We start from the raw sequence: 19146 nt of genomic DNA on the forward strand, positions 1-19146 counted from the left end.
CTTTGGATTATTTAAAATTTAGTCTATTGTCAATTCCTTGTTACATTACCACAAATTTAAAACTTTCCTTAAAATGTTCAATCTCACACCAACTGAATCATTCAAAATGTTTTCATTGGGATATTCACCTACAACAATCATGGATGGTTGATCATCTTTAAACTAAGAATACCACAAAATATTAAATAGTGCTAGAGTTACTGTTCTTGTTGCTGATATGCAATAAATAAATATGAGTTATCTTGGGTAACTGTCCCTAACCAGAGGATAATTTCATTACTTATAATAAAAAAAATTAAATCAATAGACACTAGAGGAAGAATGCTTTTAAAGTGATGATTATTTAATGTAAAAAACCAGTAAGGATAAGAGCCCAATGACTGCCACAGCCAATCCTGGTTCCTTAAACTTAACACAACTGAGAATATTGTCAATTTTTTTGGTGGATTTCCCTTTCCTCCTAAACCAGATATTTTGCCTATTTTCCTTTAAGTTAGTATTTTTCAGATACCCATTATCACTCTGGGATGGGGAGAGGTACTGCAAGAGTAAACCATCTTATCCAAGAACACATTAGAAAATATTTAACAAAGGAATGCACGGAGACACTTATTCATGCCTTTATATCTAGCCGCTTGGACTATTGTAAGAGCCTCCTATTTGGAGTTCCTGAGTGCCATCTTCACAAATTACAGAGTCCAGAATGCAGCTGCACACCTTATATTCCAGGAGAGCAGATTTTGTCATATCACACCTCTGCTCAGATCATTACACTGGCTGCCTGTAAAATATCACATAGTTTTTAAAATTATCTTAATTAATCTTAAAGCAATGCATGGTCTTGCCCCGGCCTACATAAGTGAGCTGATTTCTGTTATAGACACCAGAAGATATGATTTCCATTCCAATGACAGCTTACTCCTTGCTCCTTGCAGGGGTAAAACACTCACCACACTCAGCGATTGATCTTTCCATGCCGCTGCCCCTAAATTGTGGAACGATCCTCTGGGCTCTATTAGAAACACCCAATCCTCAAACAAGTTTAAGGAGCCATTAAGACTTTTTTATTTGCCAAAGCTTTTTAACTCTTTGTATCTAATTTCATATTTTTACATTTTCTTAGTGATCATTTTTATTTATTTATTTAATTTTTTTACAATCTTTTTTATTTTTATTTATTTATTTATTAATTTTTAGTTTTTAGTATCTATGTAGGGGTTGAGTTTTTAACATTTAATTGTAATGTGCAATTGAAAATTCTTATATTGATAATTGCACAATACAAGTCTATAAATTATTATTATTATTACAACCCAACCACAGAGTTTACCACCAGATGATAATGTCTATGGATGAAATAAGATGTCAAAGTCTTCAATTTTGACAGTATCATCCCTTCACCATGTCACACCATAATCACTGTGTGTTCTTATTGGAATTACTCCTCTAAGATATGAGTATAAAGCACAGGTCCACACAGGGGCCTTTCTTTTGCAAATTTCATATGAAAGGAAAAAGTATTCAACACCTAGCTCTTATGGAGTCCTTCACATCTCTAAAAATGGGACCTGAATGAGATATAACACTAGCTAAGCTGAAAGGGATGCTTTATAGATAAGCACCTATGTCATCTGTGCTTATTTCAAATTTCAGCTAAAAGGAGGTGTACATATTGGAAGGAGGGTGCTTATTTAAGGGCGGAAGGCTCATGAAACTATTACCTTGTATTGATGCTGCTTTAGTTGAAGCTTACAAAGTTATTTGTAAGGTGGCAATAGAAACAGGTTTTCCTTGTATCCCTACTATCTAAGATAGTGAGGGTGGAGGGGTGGCTATCTGAGGGGCAGTTGTTTCATATTATGGCCTAAGGGGTGGGCAGTTTTGTGGAGGGGGCACTTATTAGAGCGAGGGCACTTATTTGAGGCAATATGCTATTTGAAATTGCCATTTGGATAATTGTTGAAGTCTTACACTCCATGGCTTAGAGGAAAATGAGCACGTTCCTGTATCTTCATGTATGACTTTCTGCATAACGATTTTGTACTTTCACCTTTTGATCCCCAAGACTAAGTGACTAACATCTAATTTCTCCCCACTCTGTCACCCCTGAATCACACTTTAAGGTCAGCAGAATTAGGGAAATGATCACCAAATAATAAAGTTCTTGATTGTTTAAAAAATTCTCCTTATCAGCACCTTAGGAAATGTACAGTGAACAGTTGTGGAGAATATGCATATTGATGTACGGGTGTAGAGGGTTAATTAATGACCCAAACTTTAAATAAGAATAGTGATGATAATATCTCACTAGATTAGGACCCTGTATGCCACTCAGCACTGATTTGATTCTGTTATCTACATCAACCCTCTCCATAGAAAGTATCCTATTACAGGCATTACAACACTTATCAGAAGACTAGATACAAAGTTAACAGCATGATTGTCCAGGATGGCTCGTCCAGATATGTGTTTAACTGTTGGGGATGGCTTGTGAACCACACATTTCTTCACTGAACAATACCCTGAGTACTGGAGAGTGGCTCCTAGTATAGAGTCAAATGCTGATCCCAAAAAGCCTCCTAAACAACCAATCAAAATAATTGGCCATTGAGGCGGAACAGCTATAATTCTACGGATAGTCAATAACGTCAGTAAAGTTATATAGTAGGCAATCCCAATCACTGTGCCTCCAAGGATGCTTGCTATGGTTCCTGTTATTGTGACTCCTCCATTTGTACCAACAGGGACCTTTGAAAATGTTGTTATGAGCAAAGGAACGTGTGAACTCATCACTGTTCCTATTTCAGAGGCCCACGTGTCACCACAGCTACAAGCGAATGATCCAAGCACAGAAACCGAAAGCACTGACGCAGTAAAATCCTTTGCATAATCAATCGCATGTTCGCCAATACCAACATCGATCATGTAAAATAGAGCCAGTAATGTTGGGATGCCACCATTACAAAAGACTTGAATCCAATTTCTTTGGCCTCCTATAAAACAAAATGGATAAAACTGAATTAAATTGACAGAGTAGAAAACAATCTAGTAAGTTACCTCAATCGTAAGAAACATGCTTCCGAAGAAATTTTGACAACAATCACACTGAAGATTTGCTTCTCTCTCGATTGGGTCATAGCGTTCAACCATTTTAAAAGATCAATTAATACTCAGGATTATTCATATCAACAGATAACATCACAATGGCGGGAACTGCACGCAAAACATGCATTGTAGTTTTTTTAATGGTTTAATTAGCCACTTCCTCCTTACATGATGCCATGTGGAACAGGTACCAATTTTAAAGTTCTGTGGCATTTTGCTACAAATAACTTCTATCTCTAGTTCTACCTCTTAAAGATGAAGTAGATCATGCAGCACTGTGTTTTTCCAGAATGGCAAAACTTAAATGGGCATTGCATGGATATCTAGATCAATGATTCGCTTACTTGTGCTTTATCGTCTTTGTTTACATACATTAAGGTCGGATCGAATTGATCACAATACAGGTCAATCCTGATCTAGCTTTTTAAAACAAAATTAGCATTATGAAGACAAACCTTTTTTGAAATCGTCTTCGATTTTTTCCTTTACGTCCGATTTAAACTTCGTTAATTTAGAGCTCGTTAGGAAAAAGGTTATGCAAGAGGCGAAGAAACACAAGTTGCTCAGAGTCAATATAAACCCAACTATAACAGCAGCGAAGGCACCCGAGAAATCGAGCGATTGTTTCTTCAGACCGTTTCTTACAATAACCAGACACGAAAAAACAGCGAAGGAAGCTCTTGCTAGAAAGTAATGAATAACCATCTTGACCAGCAGGTTCCTCTCAATCAGCTCCAAAGTTGTCCAAAGTACATTTCATCACCTTCTCTTTCACCATTTGAACTCTTTCGAATCACTCGTCTTAGTCTCCCCGCGACTTTTTTCAAAATGGCGGCTTAATGGCCGTTGTTGTTAGGGCGTACAAAACCTACACAGAAAGATTACAGTGATAACCAAGAAAAATGCATAAAGGACTAGAGGGAGATACATTCTCAGATGATTCCCTTGGTGAGTCGACTCGGTCTTTGCTAACTCCAGTGTATGGCAATTCAGGTCGATTTGAAGAACCGGAGCTATCCGGGGGTTCCTTGAGCGATGACGACGAAACAGACCACGAAAAGGACTACAGCTTTGAATTTGGAGGAACAACCAGCACTCCTAAGAGCAAGACCAAAGTATCAAGAAGATACACTCCCCCGACTAGTTCATCATTTTCAGGATTGAAAAAATCCGCTAGTAAATGCACAAACTCAGCTCCGAGATCAAATGCCAAAGACAGCAAAACAACTATCTCAAAGACAGTTGAGAACCAAGGAAACTGTCTTTCTCCGTGGGAAACCTGGCTAATCAAAAAGGCTGCAGAAGATCGTGAAAAAATGAAGACGAGAAGACTTGAAAAGAAGAAGGCGCGAGAGGAAAAAGAGAAAAAGGAGAGAGAAAGGGAAGAACTTTTGAGAGTTGCAAGTGAGAAATATGTCGAATGGCTGGAAATCAAAAATAAGTCTTTTACAGAGGAGAGGAGAATAAAACATAGAGAAGAACGCCTTGAAGAGAAGAAAAAAGTAAACATGAACCGTATTACTCAAGAGAAAGCAGAAATCAAATTCAACAATTGGCTCCAGGAGAAGAAGACAAAAGAATATGAGAGAAAAATAAAGGAGGAAGAACATGCAAGAATAAAAAAGGATCAAGAAGTTACCAGGAAAATGAACAATGAAGAAGCTTACAGCAAATGGATTGCAGCAGTTAAAGAAAAACCTAAACCTGTGAACAACAGTTTTGGTTACACAGGAGGAATGTTAACAGGGTATTATGAATGGGGTTCATATCCAGCACCTAGTTACTGCAATCCTATTCCATGGGTGCCTCCTAAAATTAAAAGAGATTGTAACAGAAGGAAGGGCAAAGTAGAAATGCAACCTGCATCCCCACCTCTTCTCTTTAGAGACATTGAAAACAGACAAGCAAGACAGAAGAAAAAATAATCGGTGCAATTTTTAGTTTGTATTTTATTATTGAACCCTGCACACATAGTTTCACATTTAGCTATTTTCTAAACACTGTCAATTTTTTTCTGATGAATCAATTTAATATTAAAATAAACACTTTATTTAAATGGGCACACAAACAATACATTCATAAAATAAATGTATGGTCTGAACGTTACATTATGTAAGGCTGTTGTACATTTTTCAAGTTGCGTAGTATTTTACTGAGCTCCATAGGGGTAAGGAAGAGTACAAGCATTGACTAAAATGTCTGTGTGTTTATCATATGTGAAACCATTTGTGTCCATTGTGGTTTCCAGCGTTCTCTGCCATTTTAAGCTTGCTTTGCCATCACTGGTATTTCTGCAGTGATAGCAAAGCAAGCTTAATACAGCAGAGAACGCCAGAAACCAAAACTGACACTCAAGGTGAGGGTAAATTCTATCGATTTTATGTGTAAAATGTTTATATTCTGAAATATTTATTGTTGTAAATTGACCATATTTTGTTCCCCATACTATTCCTTATAACATGTTCAAATTCTCAATGGTTCCTATCGTAACTTAAAACCAAGTCACACAATGCATGAGGCTTTCATGAATTAATCATTTGCTTTTTCTTGAGATTTGAGCTTGGGACACCTGTGAAAGTATTAATCAAATATGGCCTGCATGAAAGGCAGACTACGATGGAAACAACACAAGTCAAACCCTTGAAGTGTTTTCTATGACCAACGAAAAAAACCTGATGCAGTGTAATACTGTGGCATATTTGCGTGTTCCATTGTCCTAGTGTGGTAAAATAGGGTAGTAAAGGAATAATACAATATCTGATGCGTTTCCCTCAGCAATTTCCCCCATTTCAAAAGTTGTAATTTCTATTGTAAATTGAGAAGAGTTGTCTACCACATTCATTGATTAAGTGGGAGAGAAAATATCTGGTTCAAGGCCACATCATGCAGACCAAGGACAGCCATCACATATGGCCCTTAATAAAAGAATTTTTTATAATATTTTAAAAATACCATTTGTGGTCATATTAAAAACATACTTATCTCCAACAATAGGTAGGTTCCTTGCTGATAATACTAAAAATCAAAATTCCAAGCTGTTTCTTATCCATATCCATAGCATGGTATATTCCACCTTGCATCTAACATAACCTGGCTATGGGCACCAGAATTTGCAGTAGCTGTTGTTTACAAGACTAAATGATCACCATTTATCAAGCACAAACAGTAAGTATGGCTTAATGATTGGATTATTAAGCTTTTACATGAAATATTACTCAGGTGTATATAATATGAATGTTGCTTGTTTTCAGAAAGTTGTTGAAAATGATTTTCTGCCCAACAGTATTTCCTTTGAGCCAAATGAAGAAGTGAGAGCAAGGCAAATGTTTGGCAAAAGTCATGTCAAGGGCTGAGGAGGGGGAGGGATGGGGAGGGCCCTCCCCTCCATTGAAGGAAGTGAAAATACTGCTGTTCAAGCTAATGATCAACTAGTGTAAATTTAAGAAAGATGTACTTTGTAAAGAAGAGCAAGATAAAAATTCAATTTGAATAATGCTTGAACACAAATGATTGCCTCTTAACATCACAGAAACAGTTAAGGCCCTGTTTCCAGACCATGGTAACAGCTCATTCTTTGCCCCTATGCTTCATTGTGGGCTGCTTCTGTTATGTAATGTGCAATCTTCTGCCCACATTCCAAAACCTTCTAATAGCACAACTGCCTACACCTTGTCAATGTAAGAGTCCCAAATAAGCTCCTGTTCAGTCTTCATTCTTGTGAAATTGGGCCATGAACCTACAAAAAAAGTTTTGATACAAGATGTCAAGGAATAAAGAAAGCAGATGTACTATTTAATCAAACATAATTATAACAAGGTTCATCTTGGTGAACTTATATGACAAGAATTACCTCTGTTCTACTCTTAAAAAAAAAAAATTGAAATCTGTCCTCCTACCGGCACATCATATAAGTATAATGACATGAGCAATAATGAACCAAAGTGTAAGATAGTTACAGCACTAAATTTGTCTCAGTATGAACCAAAGCAACAAATTAAAGCATATATTTTGGCCTAAAGCTCACAGCTTTTTAACCAAAATTGCATAAATGAGGCATCCTTTTCTGCTCAAAAGTGAAAATAACTTACTAATAACCACCAAACTAATGAACCAGTTGCTTTGCACAGGAAGCAATATTCACTGCTCTGTTTTTTTAAAAACTTTTCATTCAGCAGAACTCATAAGACGGGGAAATGAACTGTAAGAACTTTGTACAAATCTACCTTTCAGGAAAATGAATTCTGGTTCCAACACAGTAGCCTTTACTAATGAATAGCTTTATCTCAGAAGGAGGCTCCAGACGTACCACCACTATAATCAGTGCTAATACCTAACAGTGAACAAAGCTGACACAAAATTGAACACAATTAACACAAAATAAACCTGCAGTTTTCTTAAAAAAGAATAATGACTAAAATGTACAGAAACAAGTGAAGTTCCATAAAATTTGAAGTGTCTGGCTTTGATATGATAAAAATACAGTCAGGGAAAAACTATAGGCCATGTTTGTCACATAATAGACTCTTTGCCTCACTTTAATAAATGCAGTACATCAACTTTTCATGATAATGTAAGCTATGTTGTGAGTGCATTTCCTTTTCTGTGTACACAAACCATGCAACCATGCACAAGACAAAAATTCCCCTTTCGTTTTACCATATGACTAATATTTTAGAAGAATGATGAAAGAAAAAATGATCTTCATTCATATTAAGAATTTCCAAGCACATAAGCTCATCAGTGTAACTCCACCTTGTGCCTACCTGTTTATACTTGGCCCGAATCTTTTCAAGGTTAACAAATAATTCCTCACTGGTGACATCATTTATTGGGAGAGAAGAGATCATCTCCTTTAATGTCTCTAACAACTTAATATGCCTTAAAAAATGAAAAAGAAAGAAAAAATGGCTGTTTGGTATCCGTAATAAATGTTAAATGCAAAATGACTTCACACAAGAAAAAATTGCCAAGTACAGTAGAACCCAGTAACGAGAACAAGATCCGATTTCCCTTTACTCCATTTTTTCAGACATGTATTATCAGCTACCTCAACTCTGGCCCCCTCCCCCCTGACTCAAACCATTTTTCATTTTCCTTGGAAGGTTGAGATGGTGGGGTTTCACATTACTATGGTACTTAACTCCCACGATCTCATTAGTAACTCTCCTTATTGTCTGCCATACAGTTTTGGTGATGTTAGTTCAGAGAATTTGGTATTGGATCAACTTATAATCCCCAAATTGATATTTTTCTTTACTCTCATCACTTGTCTGCTTGATTTTATATTGATATTGTAAGGAGAAATTCTGTCTTGGTCACTCATGGGAGTTAAAGGGTTAAAGAAGAAATGATATTGTTCAATTCTGTTTTCAAACTTGTCAAAACAGATGCAGTAAAGCCCTGTTTAAACTGTTTGAAATTAATTCTTTCACAAATAAAATCAGAGGACCACCCTGATTAATCAAACCCATCCAAGTAGTTAATTGTGTGTAGTGAATATTCAAGACTTTGGTATATACTGATTCATTAAACAGTAAATTCTTATAAATAAGGAAAATTATTTTTAAAGGCTTCCATTACGTGAATCAATACCTTTGTTTTGGGTCAGGAGTTTCATTCAAAATTTCAAGCCAGAGAGAGACAAATCCAAGATAGAATCCAACCTGAAAGGGATCATACTGGTCAGTCCCATAAATCTGTTAAGTTTTGTATTTGTGTATTCAATGTTATCTTCTTTTCAGCGATAGCCATTGAATTAACATGAATTAAACAAAACTACAGTAAATGAATGAGTTCACAAGCCAACTCAACTTCAGCAATCTTTCAAGGTACAGCAAAAACAAAAAATAACAGGATTTGTCTTGATGAGGTTTAATGAATACTGTGAATTCCTTGAATAAGAGTCAATGCTCTAATAAGCACCCTCCTCCAAATAAGCACCCACCCCCTTGGCCATAACATCAAACAGGTGTCCCTCTTGAAACAAATACCCCCCCCCCCCCTTCTCCCTCACTTTCTTAGATAGTAGGGATACAAATAAAACCTATTTTTACTGCCACTTTATTATAACTTTTTAAGCGTCAGCTATAGCAGAATCAGCACAAGTTAATAGTTTATAGCATAGACTCCTCTTGATTAAGCATCTCCCTTCCGGTAAGTGCCCCCCCATCTAGCTGAAATTTAAAAAAAAAAAAAGCGTCCCGGCGCTTATTCAAAGTAGTACAGTATTTAGTTAATCAGTACGTAGATGTCAATTTGTTGATTGGATGTTCTTAATTCATGGAATAACTTTTCAAAAAGCAGCTCGTGGAAGATTTATATTTCTATTAATCTTTCTATTCCCTGGTTTGGGAAGAAAAAACGTACGAGGAAAAAAAAACTGGAACCTAGTTTATAAAAGACTAGAAAGACTCAGGAACCCCTCAACAGATAGACAAAACCTCGTCTGTCAAAAGATTCCCACCAAATTAAAAATAAATTCCTGATAAAAACAAAGTAGGTTGAATCAACACTCAACTCACCTCGCCTCCAACTTCGCTTCCTTTCACCATACCAAGTTCTCGTCCTTCTTCCATACCCTTCAAAAGACCATCCTGATAGCCTCTCTTATGACCTTCTTCATAGCATCTAGTGTTTAAAAAGTTTCTCCTTATTTCTAATTGATTTTTAAAGTACCCAACAAGTCTAAGGTTACCTTTCCTCCAGAAAAACAACTGCATCAAACCCATCGTCGATCTCGTCTCTGTACGCCATGATAGTTTTTTCCCAGATAGCCTTGCGCGCTTGATAGAGACTAGAAATAATTAGAGTGGAATGGACTTTGGAAATACCCCCCGAACAGGAGCCCGTGGGCCCCCGCCCTCGCATCAATAAATTTTCCGGCCTTCATAGTGCTGAGACTAAAAGGTTGTGATTACTTTCACCAAACTTGGGGCACCTGTGCGCCGAGGAGACGCAGCGAGTTCAAACGACTGTAATTGCATCGTATCGGGTAAATTATTTTGAATTTTAACAGGGCTCCTGATTTTAACCATAATTTCTTTGCAAAGTTCAGTTAGAATCCCATAATTGAATGTTGTGTTTAAGCAAATGAAACCATCACTGTGCTGTCACTCAAGGAAATTTATCATAGGGGAAATGATAAGCCTGATACTATTTTAATATCTAAAAATAAATTTTTGTCATTTTTTCCCTCTTTTAACAACCTTCCCTCGTCCTCTCTCTACGTTGTGAAATTAGCTCATCGTTAAGCTCTTGTATTTAATCAGAGGGAAAATAACTTCCCCAACCAGACAGAGTAAAGCTAAAAAAATACGATGAAAATTTCTACGATCTGAGAGCAAACTTAATTACAGATTATATTATACCCGGGGGTGTGGCCGGTGTTACTGACAGCGTCTGAAAGTCCGTTTAAATGTCAAATCAAATTTCGTCGACCAAAACAACATTTGGCGATATGGAAATCGATAAAATTACTCTATAAAGGATCCTTTTTCAATAATTGATACGACTTTTTTCGTCCATGTTAACGTTCAAATCTTTTGGCTTCAATTTTCGGCCTCCATTGCGGTAGATAACGTATCAGTGTATACCTTTGGTATATTGTGGTGACATCCTTCAGATCATGCTCTCCGTGCCAAATCTAAACAAAATGTAAATGGCTTTAGTAACCCCTACGGATTGTTAATATTTTTTATTTCTTTAGCAGAGATAGCTTGAATAGACTGAATAGGGTGAAGAAACAAAAAAAGGGGTTCTATGAACGATGAAGATGACGCCTTACAGGTATCTCGTTATCTGGCTATTCAAAAATCTAATATGCTTGGAAAATCCCTGTAGGTGGTTGACTGCTTTTGTTCACCTTAGGAAAGGAAAACCTTTGTCTTTTTAATGCCAGACTGAAACAAAGAGAAACATGAAAGAAACAGAAAAAAACGTTTCCGATTTCGATTTTTGTACATGAAAAGCAAATTTCAACACTTGAGTGATTAGGACACTTGTTGATTGAAGAATCCCTTAAAAAAATGTATATGCCACTTCAAACCTTGGGCATGGATATAACTTTTATTAAGCTCGGCTTAGCTGATGAAACTTTTTAATTATTCCTACTCACAAAGCACTTCGCTGTTTTGTCCTTAATTATTTATCTCGTAGCTCAAAGTCGGATAGAATTAAAATTTAACTGTCTCGCCCATAGCAGCAAATAATAGTTATCATCATTTCGATCCGAAAACAGATCTCAAGTTTAAGATTTTACTCTAATACTCGAAAAGTATCAGAAACGTTAACTGGCTGCTTGACACGATCCCAGTAAAATGTTTTAAAAGTTTCTTTCAATCAACGTGCAGAGGTGTAGAGGCCATTTTTTGAGATCATTTTTTTTTTTTAGCTCGTGCTCCTTTCATTGACATACGCATTCAGCATGACGCCGACCTCCTTTTTCATGCTTGTCACAGCGATAAATAATCGCACACAGCAACATCTTCGAATCGCTAAAAAATACTCACGCATTCCACTATCAACGAGAACCGGAATTTAGTCTCTTGAAACAGTCCACGGGGTGTCAAAAAAAAACCACAAAATATATATTTTTTTTCTACTGGGAATAATTTTAACAGGAAACGTTCAAATTTTTATTTGCTCCTAAGCTTGCATGACCATAAGAAATTCTAGGTGATAATCCAGTCAAATGATCTCGTGTCATGCACGTTAAGTTGCGTGTATGAAAAAGGGATCTTGTAGCAAAGTGTAGTTTATCCTCAAGCTTGAATCAACAGGTGCTGTGAAAAAAAAAAACAAACAAAAAGACAAGCTTAAGTGATTCGCACGCTATAATTAAAGAGCTGGATTGTTATTTATATCCAGGCTAGCTGTAAATAGCAAGAAGCCTACGTTGATGTCAAATAACAGTACAGCTGGTAAATGATATTCCTGAATACTTGTGTGGCCCAGTGTAGCCCAGGGAAGTTGTCTTTTCGCTACCAATGTTTTGACATTCGACAAGATGCCAACGACCTCCTTAAAATGGGAATTTCAAACTAATAGCAAAACGGTAAAGCGTCCAGCGAGCAATAAACGAAAAATATAGTCTACATTTACTTGCCAAGAAGGAAAAGGTTGATGTATCCAATGACAACGCGATATCAATAATTTATATGTAATCAATTTTGCTAATTTATGCAAATGAAGCGACTTGTGCGGTTCTACGCTTCTGATTGGCTCGCAATCAATACACAAAGTCTTTTCGTTCAGCTGTTATTCTGTCGCTTTTCTTTGTGATGAATATCCGGTGAATGGAGAGAATAAAACCTTCAGAAAAAGACGAGCCGCAGAGGCTGACACAACCTTTATACTCGTTCTAAAGGAAGTTAAGACATAGGGAAGAAAATGTGGTGTTTTATTTCGGAGCCAAACGGGATAATTCACGAAATATTCCTTCCGAAGAATGCAGTAGGACAAGATTGTTTAGAGAAGGTGAGGAATTACAACTCAGCGACTCAAACTCCCATGAATATTCCCAAGACACCTGTACACGCGTTGAATTTTTCGCTCTCTTTTTAATCATTCGCTTTCCTTACACTAGTCTGGTAATTATTTTATTGTTTTCAATCTTCGCAGGTTTGCGAAAAGCTAAAACTCGTCGAAAGAGACTATTTTGGTTTGAAATTCGGTGGCGCGAAAGGAACACAGTTTTGGCTGAATTTGAGAAATTCTATGTCATCGCAGCTCACTGGGAAACCACCGTATCGACTGCATTTCTTGGTAAAATTTTTCGTCAAACCACAAGAACTTCAGCAAGAAATTACACGGTAAGTAAACCTGGTGAAAATTTGATGCATATTTTGCATTGGGTACCTGTCGAATAAACCGTGCTGAAATAAATACTCTTACCTCGGATGGTGTTTGTCCTGTAATCATTTTATCGGAAAAATATGTATTCTGTCATTTTCGTCTGTTTATCGCTATAACTGAAGTATGATTTTCTTTCACTTTCAGACACCAGTATTATCTTACTTTAAAGAACTTTATAAACGAAGGAAAGTTAGATTTGTCTTCCGTTCAAACGAAAACTATTGCCCGATTATGCGCTTTGGTTGCTCATATAGAGAGCGGAGATTTCAGCCAGGAGCGGGTGGCAAAATATTCATCGTATATTCCCATTTCTGTTTATAACGACTACGCCAAAACCTCCAACCTTCAAAAGGATGCAGCAATTGAACACAGCAAGTTAGTCGGCGTTCCCGTCAGCGAGTCAAAAATTGAATTCTTGCACATAGCTTGCAGTATTCACGGCTACGGGATTGAGTTATTTCACGGAAGATTGAGCGACGATAAAACGCTCAAGAAGGTAGAAATTCACGTTGGAAACGATGGTATACGTGTCTTCAGCATTAACCATGAATTCGATCTGAAACAAGGAAAAGACGTTACGAGAAGAATTCTTGAAAAAAGGTAAGCTTTTCTCTTTGTTGTGTAGAATTCGTTTGATATAGAAACAAAGATTTGGATGTGTGCGAAACTGGTTTCGATATAACTTGCCTTTTTTTAGTTAATTCTAACCTCTAACAAAAGCGTCATAAGTTTCAAGTCAGAGCAGAAGTATTGTTAACAACAGCTTTAATGTTGCCCTTAACTGCCTATCACGTATTATTTTTCTGGGGATTGCGGATAATTATCACAGGAAAATTTTAATGTCTTCAAGTTGAAGAAATTAACCTTTCGGTTGAAATTATTACTTGCTTTATTTATTTTTTTTTTATCTTTGCTTAAAGTAAATGCAAAATCTCCCCCATTTTAACAGGGAGATATCCTCTACTTCTCCCTAAACAGAATTTTTATCGTAACAAGTGAGGATTTACTTCCATATTCGTCGAAAGTAATCGAGACATGAATATATTTCGGAATCTTTTCTGGCTGTTTCTCGACATGATTTACTTTTCGAAATCTCGCGGCTGTAATGATTGAGTCCAATTTCGATTTCCTACCAGAGTAGAGATTCAAAGTCATGTTGTGAAATATAAGTGAAATGTTCAAGTGTTTATTTCGCGCTTGCCGACTGGCGGTGCAGGGAAGGGATATTACTTTTCTTGCATAATTTATTCCACAAGTCAAAACCGCAAACAGGACTTTTTCAGTAATGGGGATATTCTACCCTTTTTCCTCTTTTGTATTGAGGCTTTCTGAATAAAGCAACTTTTACATAGCTTTGCGGAATTTAGAACACAAGATTGTCCGCTAAAAATTTGTTCCTCTTTCAATATATTTAATTTAAATGCGTTTCTGTCTTCTCTGCGGCAGCTCATTCAGTAAAATACACAATTTCAACGACGACACAACAAGGAAAAGAATTCTCAACAGAACAGAATAGCAGGATGTCAGATATTCGATAGCACAGTTCGACTTCAGAAAAAACAACTGCGACAAGATGTTGACACAGTAGTAACTGTGTCGTTATACAAGCAGATGCAATTTCTGCCAATAAATATGAGTGAAGCGGACTCAGATTACATCTCTGATATTAAAATTTCTCCTTCGAACTGCTAGTCAAATCAACTGCAAGTAAATAATAACGTTGAGAGTTTTATTAATCACCGCTTTTTTTTAAAATTTTACTTACATAAATTTTTGTTCTATTTTCGCAAGCGATTGTTTTGACACACTCTAACGTTGTTTGCCTTCATAATAATAATAATATTTCAACACAGCTGCTTGATGTAGCATGGCTGTCATTGCGCGCACTCGCGGTATTTTGTTATAACTCTCCCTTCGCTGCTCAACATCCGTTCATTTGTAAACTGTGGTGTGCGGCTGGCACGCCTCGCGATCACTGATTGCAAATGTCTTCCAAGAGTGATCTTGTCTCTGTTGTTAGTCATTTGTCGTTTTTAGCAAGGCCCGGTGCACCCCTTAGTGAAAAGACCCGTTTTGAAGTGCGAATGCCCAGTTAAAACGTTCAGTCTTAATCCCCTCACCTTCATTTTTGCTGACCATAGTTCTCCGATTAGACTCGGAAACGCCATCAGAGTAACTTCTTGTGACCCAAAACGAATAAATTAGAAAACGCTATTTTCCGTTTTTACTCTTTTGACGGATGTGATGTCATCGTTTCCTAAAAGCTCCCTCCGTTGTTTGCACCAAAATGACAAGCCTGTGTGGAACTTTTTAGCCCGTTTCAGAAAGGTTTGGTACATACCGAGTTGGTCCATATTTTAAAAACTTTTTAGCCGTTTTGGTTCGTTTAAAGTTTACCAGACTTACATTAGACATATTAAATACAACAGGAAAGAGAGGAGACCCGAGTCCACCAATCCAGAAGATTTAAGTGGATTAGTGTAGACGAGATATAACAGTTCATGTTGCACTCGCTTTATTTCGTGTCCTATGGCCAAGAAGGTTTTAACTTTTTTGCACTTGTAGAAATGGGCCTCGCGGTAACTTGGGGGAATGTAATTTTGGATATTGGCAGGAAGAGGAAAGATTGGTGACTCCTGTTTGATTCGTTGCATTTGTGCTGCGAAATGAATATAGTTCTGCAGAAATTATAAATTTAAGACGACAGGTGCAATGGTTATAGACCATGGCTTTACAGATTTACCATCAAATGTCCATGATTAGGGAAATAAAAAAGAAAAAGTGTTCCATATTGTGTTCTAGTTTCTTATTGTCATCGTCTCAATCTTCTACTTCGTCCATTATCTTTGTTTACCGTTTTTTCTTTTATTTTGTTGTTTAAGATTTTCCAAAGCAATATTATGTGGTTTTTCTCACGTTAAAATATTAAATTCTGATGTCGCAATCGAAGACTCGAAATATCATGTCTTTTGCCTCTAAGAACCTCCTCTTGAAATAAAAAAACAGATGGGAATTTATTGTTTTTCCTTATTTGTTGTTCTTAGAATATTTTTCTACTAGAAAAGGTTCGTCTTCCTGTGTGGGTTGAAAGCATTATAGAACCCTTATAACAGGTGTTGTCCGTTAGCGTTTTGTGACGTTTAGGAAAACTGTTCCCGAGTTTTCCTTGATATATGAATATTTATATTATTCATTTTCACATCCTATGTTGTCTGTGCAATTGTTAAACTGTAAACTCGTGGGATTCTTCACCGTTTTAACGAAAAAGGGAACAAACGGAACAATGGAAAATGTTGAACAATATACACGATTAGCGTAGTAAAGTGAGTAAGGTTTGGCCTAAGGGCGAAGTCTCTCGGGGCACAAAGAAGATATGAGAAATTGGTAAAGCCGGTGAATGATACAGATGTTTAATAAAATTGTGCGTGTCGTTTGACATGTGTTGCAGGGTTTCGTTTGAAGATGTCTCCACTGTATCCTACAACAATCGCTCATTTACTGTTGTCCACGGGGGAACTGGACCTCAGGCGCAGCGAGACACTTACAAGATGAAGTGCGAAAGCGATGCCGTAGCTTTATTCCGGACTTTTACGGAGTTCCATACGTTTTACCAGTGCAACACTGTCAAACGATCCGTTATTGATCAGTGTACAAGGACTCTAGCTGGTCGGCTGTTTTCCATGTTTGTACCGCGTAATGAGTTTGGTAGGATTTTCCTGTTCGACGTGCAGCGCACGCGTCGCCAAGCCTACAGTCACGCATGGGGTGAACTCAATTCGTGCCGCATGATTGACATGGCAAGTTCCACCTCTGGAAGTTTGCGTTCATCTCCTGGGTCAGCGGAGTACCGCCCAGTCCAGTCCCCTCTCTCTCAACGGAGATTTTACAGCACCAAGAGATATGATGAAGCAGGACCATCAAGGGGTGAATGCCGGAGAGCCTTTGTTGAGAGAGAGTCAATGGAGAACATGACTCCAGATCAACTCAAGGTTATGGTGCGACACCTACAGGATGCCAGAATCTGCCAGATCTGCATGGATAGTGAGGTTGCGACTGCCTTCTGCCCCTGCGGCCATGTGGTTTGTTGTGTGGAGTGTTCATCCATGTGTAAAGAGTGCCCATTATGTCGAAGTCAGATTACTTATGCTCAACGAGTCTTCTTTCCTTGTGAGTAAAAATGGTACAATGTATTGGTCCGGCAGCAAATGAAGTTCGTGACACTTACATGATCATGCGATCGATGGTTTAATTCAATGGCCACAATGGGGCTGACATCATCAACTACACTACAGTAGTCTAGTATTATGTACGAAGTTTAAGTCTACCACGGAGTGTCCGTAAAAAGCCCAAACTAATTATAAAGTTCAACTTTTTAACATTGCCGTGCCATTGCAAAGAACGCGGATTTTGCACTTAATTTTTGAGAAAATCGTTGTTTATTTCGGTTCAAGTAACGTCAATGATAGGTGAAAAGATCATGTTTAATACAACAAGAATTTCAAAATGTCTAAAGGACTTTGACGATTTCATTAGCCTTTTGAAAGAATTTCAGAAAAACGAGTTTAAGTTAAATGCATTCTGGCCGGACTTTAAGATCCTCGAGGAGATAAAAATTTAAGTTGTATATTAAATCACTTTTCGTAGTCAGATGATATAATTTAGTAAGATAACGTCAGTTGATTAGGAATTGGCTCTCGATCAACATTTATTAAGGTTTTGTACAAGCTAAGTGGCGTAATTTCATAATTAATGTAGATGTCAATATAAAGAATAGATAGATATTTCTTAATGCAATTAAAAAAATAATCTCAGTAGTTAAAGATGTAGCCAGTTAGCGAACTCTCACGTGGATGGTGGGGGCGTGAAAGAGGAAAGCGTAAAAGTTACTTAGAGGCTGCTAAAAACATGACTTTTTCAACTATTTTGGAACGATGTTTAGTGAGAGAGGTGGACATCATGCCTTATTTGGAGGACTTAGAACAGAATTTAGTGAATTGGTAGCTGAGCTGTTGCACGAATATTGTGTTGCGATCTTTTACAAGATGGATTTAGGCATTCAGTTTTCTCAGTTGAAGTGAGTATGTGGTGGGGCAATTTAAAACTGCCTTTTTATGTGGACAGCGTACGAGTGCCTGTCGTTAAAGGAGCTTTATGATTTAAGTCGTTTTTGCGACAAATTAAAATTGCCTTTGTAGTGGGGTAGAAAAGCAAACGGCAAAAGTAGAAGCGGTGCCTTAGCACCTTTGGAGTTTGTATGGAACTCTTGCTTTATTGTTAGCGTCATTTTTGCGTAGAAAAGATTTATCTTTATATCAGTATGGCTATTTGTTTTGTTTTTTAAAAAAGGGTCAACATGTGACTCGCTAGTATGTACTATCGTTATTTATTTTGTGTTAAAGCACTTAAGGTGATTCCTCAGTATTGCACTGCGCATTCTGTACCGCGTTTAAAAATCACGTAATCAGACGATTAAGCGCGCACGCATTCTGAGAATACAGTATTGTTTTTCAATCGATAGACCAAGTAAAGAGGTACGCTGGTCTTTAGCTCTTGAACGAGAACGGTGACCTATATTTTTTTTATTGCATAATTTTGTGTACAAAATTATCTCCTTTAAATTGGGGAAATAAAAATTAAGATCATCAGGGGAAATAAGACAGAGCTAAAAGCGTTCAAGAAGCCCGTCACGCGATGATCCAAACTATAACCTTACACAAACGACTTCAGGAGCGCTTTGAGTCGATGTCGTCTAAAATCTGTGATTTTTCCACAAGTTTTCCACTTGAATAAGCCAGGGGACACTATGTTTTTAATTGTATAATTTCGAAACAGACATTGGTAGGGAATATTTAAGGAAAGTCTAAACAAAATTGTTCGATAACTTTTTTCCTGAGGAATCACCTTGAGTTTATTTAACAGTTTATATTGCTAGTAATTTAACGGACACTTGATATTGAAATACTTGTTGAGAGAGTTGCACTTTGAAGGTCAAGTACAGAGTAGGAAACTCTCCAATTTCTCACTTAGTTTGAGTCTTCTAGTCCAATGAAATTTTTGAGTCTCTCAGTCCAGTTAGAATATGTAGATTTTTAAGAGAAATAATTCTAATTCCATAATAAAAGTGACGATGTGTTTATCTACTTTCTCTGATCTGAAATCTTTGCTATGCTGCGGTAGGGAATGGTCGGG

At 37.1% G+C, this 19146-nt stretch overlaps 4 protein-coding genes across 4 annotated transcripts; 2 read left to right on the plus strand and 2 right to left on the minus strand.

Annotated features, from left to right (window-relative positions):
- Positions 1-1114: 1114 nt before the first annotated feature.
- Positions 1115-3905, minus strand: LOC113673461 (transmembrane protein 19). Its single transcript, XM_027189881.2, has 2 exons — positions 3561-3905; positions 1115-2993 (listed from the first exon to the last, which is right to left on the minus strand). Exons 1-2 carry the CDS (start codon positions 3808-3810, stop codon positions 2356-2358), a joined length of 888 nt encoding a protein of 295 aa, XP_027045682.2. The 5' UTR covers positions 3811-3905; the 3' UTR covers positions 1115-2355.
- A 102-nt stretch (positions 3906-4007) lies between these two features.
- LOC113673460 (uncharacterized) lies at positions 4008-5216 on the plus strand. Its single transcript, XM_027189880.2, has one exon. The coding sequence runs from the start codon at positions 4008-4010 to the stop codon at positions 5028-5030; it is 1023 nt and encodes a 340-aa protein (XP_027045681.2). The 3' UTR covers positions 5031-5216.
- On the minus strand, positions 5040-9875 carry LOC113673459 (protein LTO1 homolog). Its single transcript, XM_089197781.1, has 6 exons — positions 9800-9875; positions 9627-9732; positions 8698-8768; positions 7869-7983; positions 7329-7451; positions 5040-6841 (listed from the first exon to the last, which is right to left on the minus strand). The coding sequence occupies exons 1-5, from the start codon at positions 9856-9858 to the stop codon at positions 7389-7391; spliced, it is 414 nt and encodes a 137-aa protein (XP_089053907.1). The 5' UTR covers positions 9859-9875; the 3' UTR covers positions 5040-6841; positions 7329-7388.
- Positions 9876-12356: 2481 nt separating this feature from the next.
- On the plus strand, positions 12357-19094 carry LOC113673473 (E3 ubiquitin-protein ligase MYLIP). The gene is made up of 4 exons (XM_027189893.2): positions 12357-12579; positions 12724-12914; positions 13102-13557; positions 16406-19094. Exons 1-4 carry the CDS (start codon positions 12493-12495, stop codon positions 17130-17132), a joined length of 1461 nt encoding a protein of 486 aa, XP_027045694.1. The 5' UTR covers positions 12357-12492; the 3' UTR covers positions 17133-19094.
- Positions 19095-19146: the final 52 nt, after the last annotated feature.

This window comes from Pocillopora damicornis, chromosome 2 (genome assembly GCF_964200805.1).
Source record: "Pocillopora damicornis chromosome 2, jaPocDami1.2, whole genome shotgun sequence".
In the NCBI taxonomy this organism is placed as follows: domain Eukaryota; kingdom Metazoa; phylum Cnidaria; class Anthozoa; order Scleractinia; family Pocilloporidae; genus Pocillopora; species Pocillopora damicornis.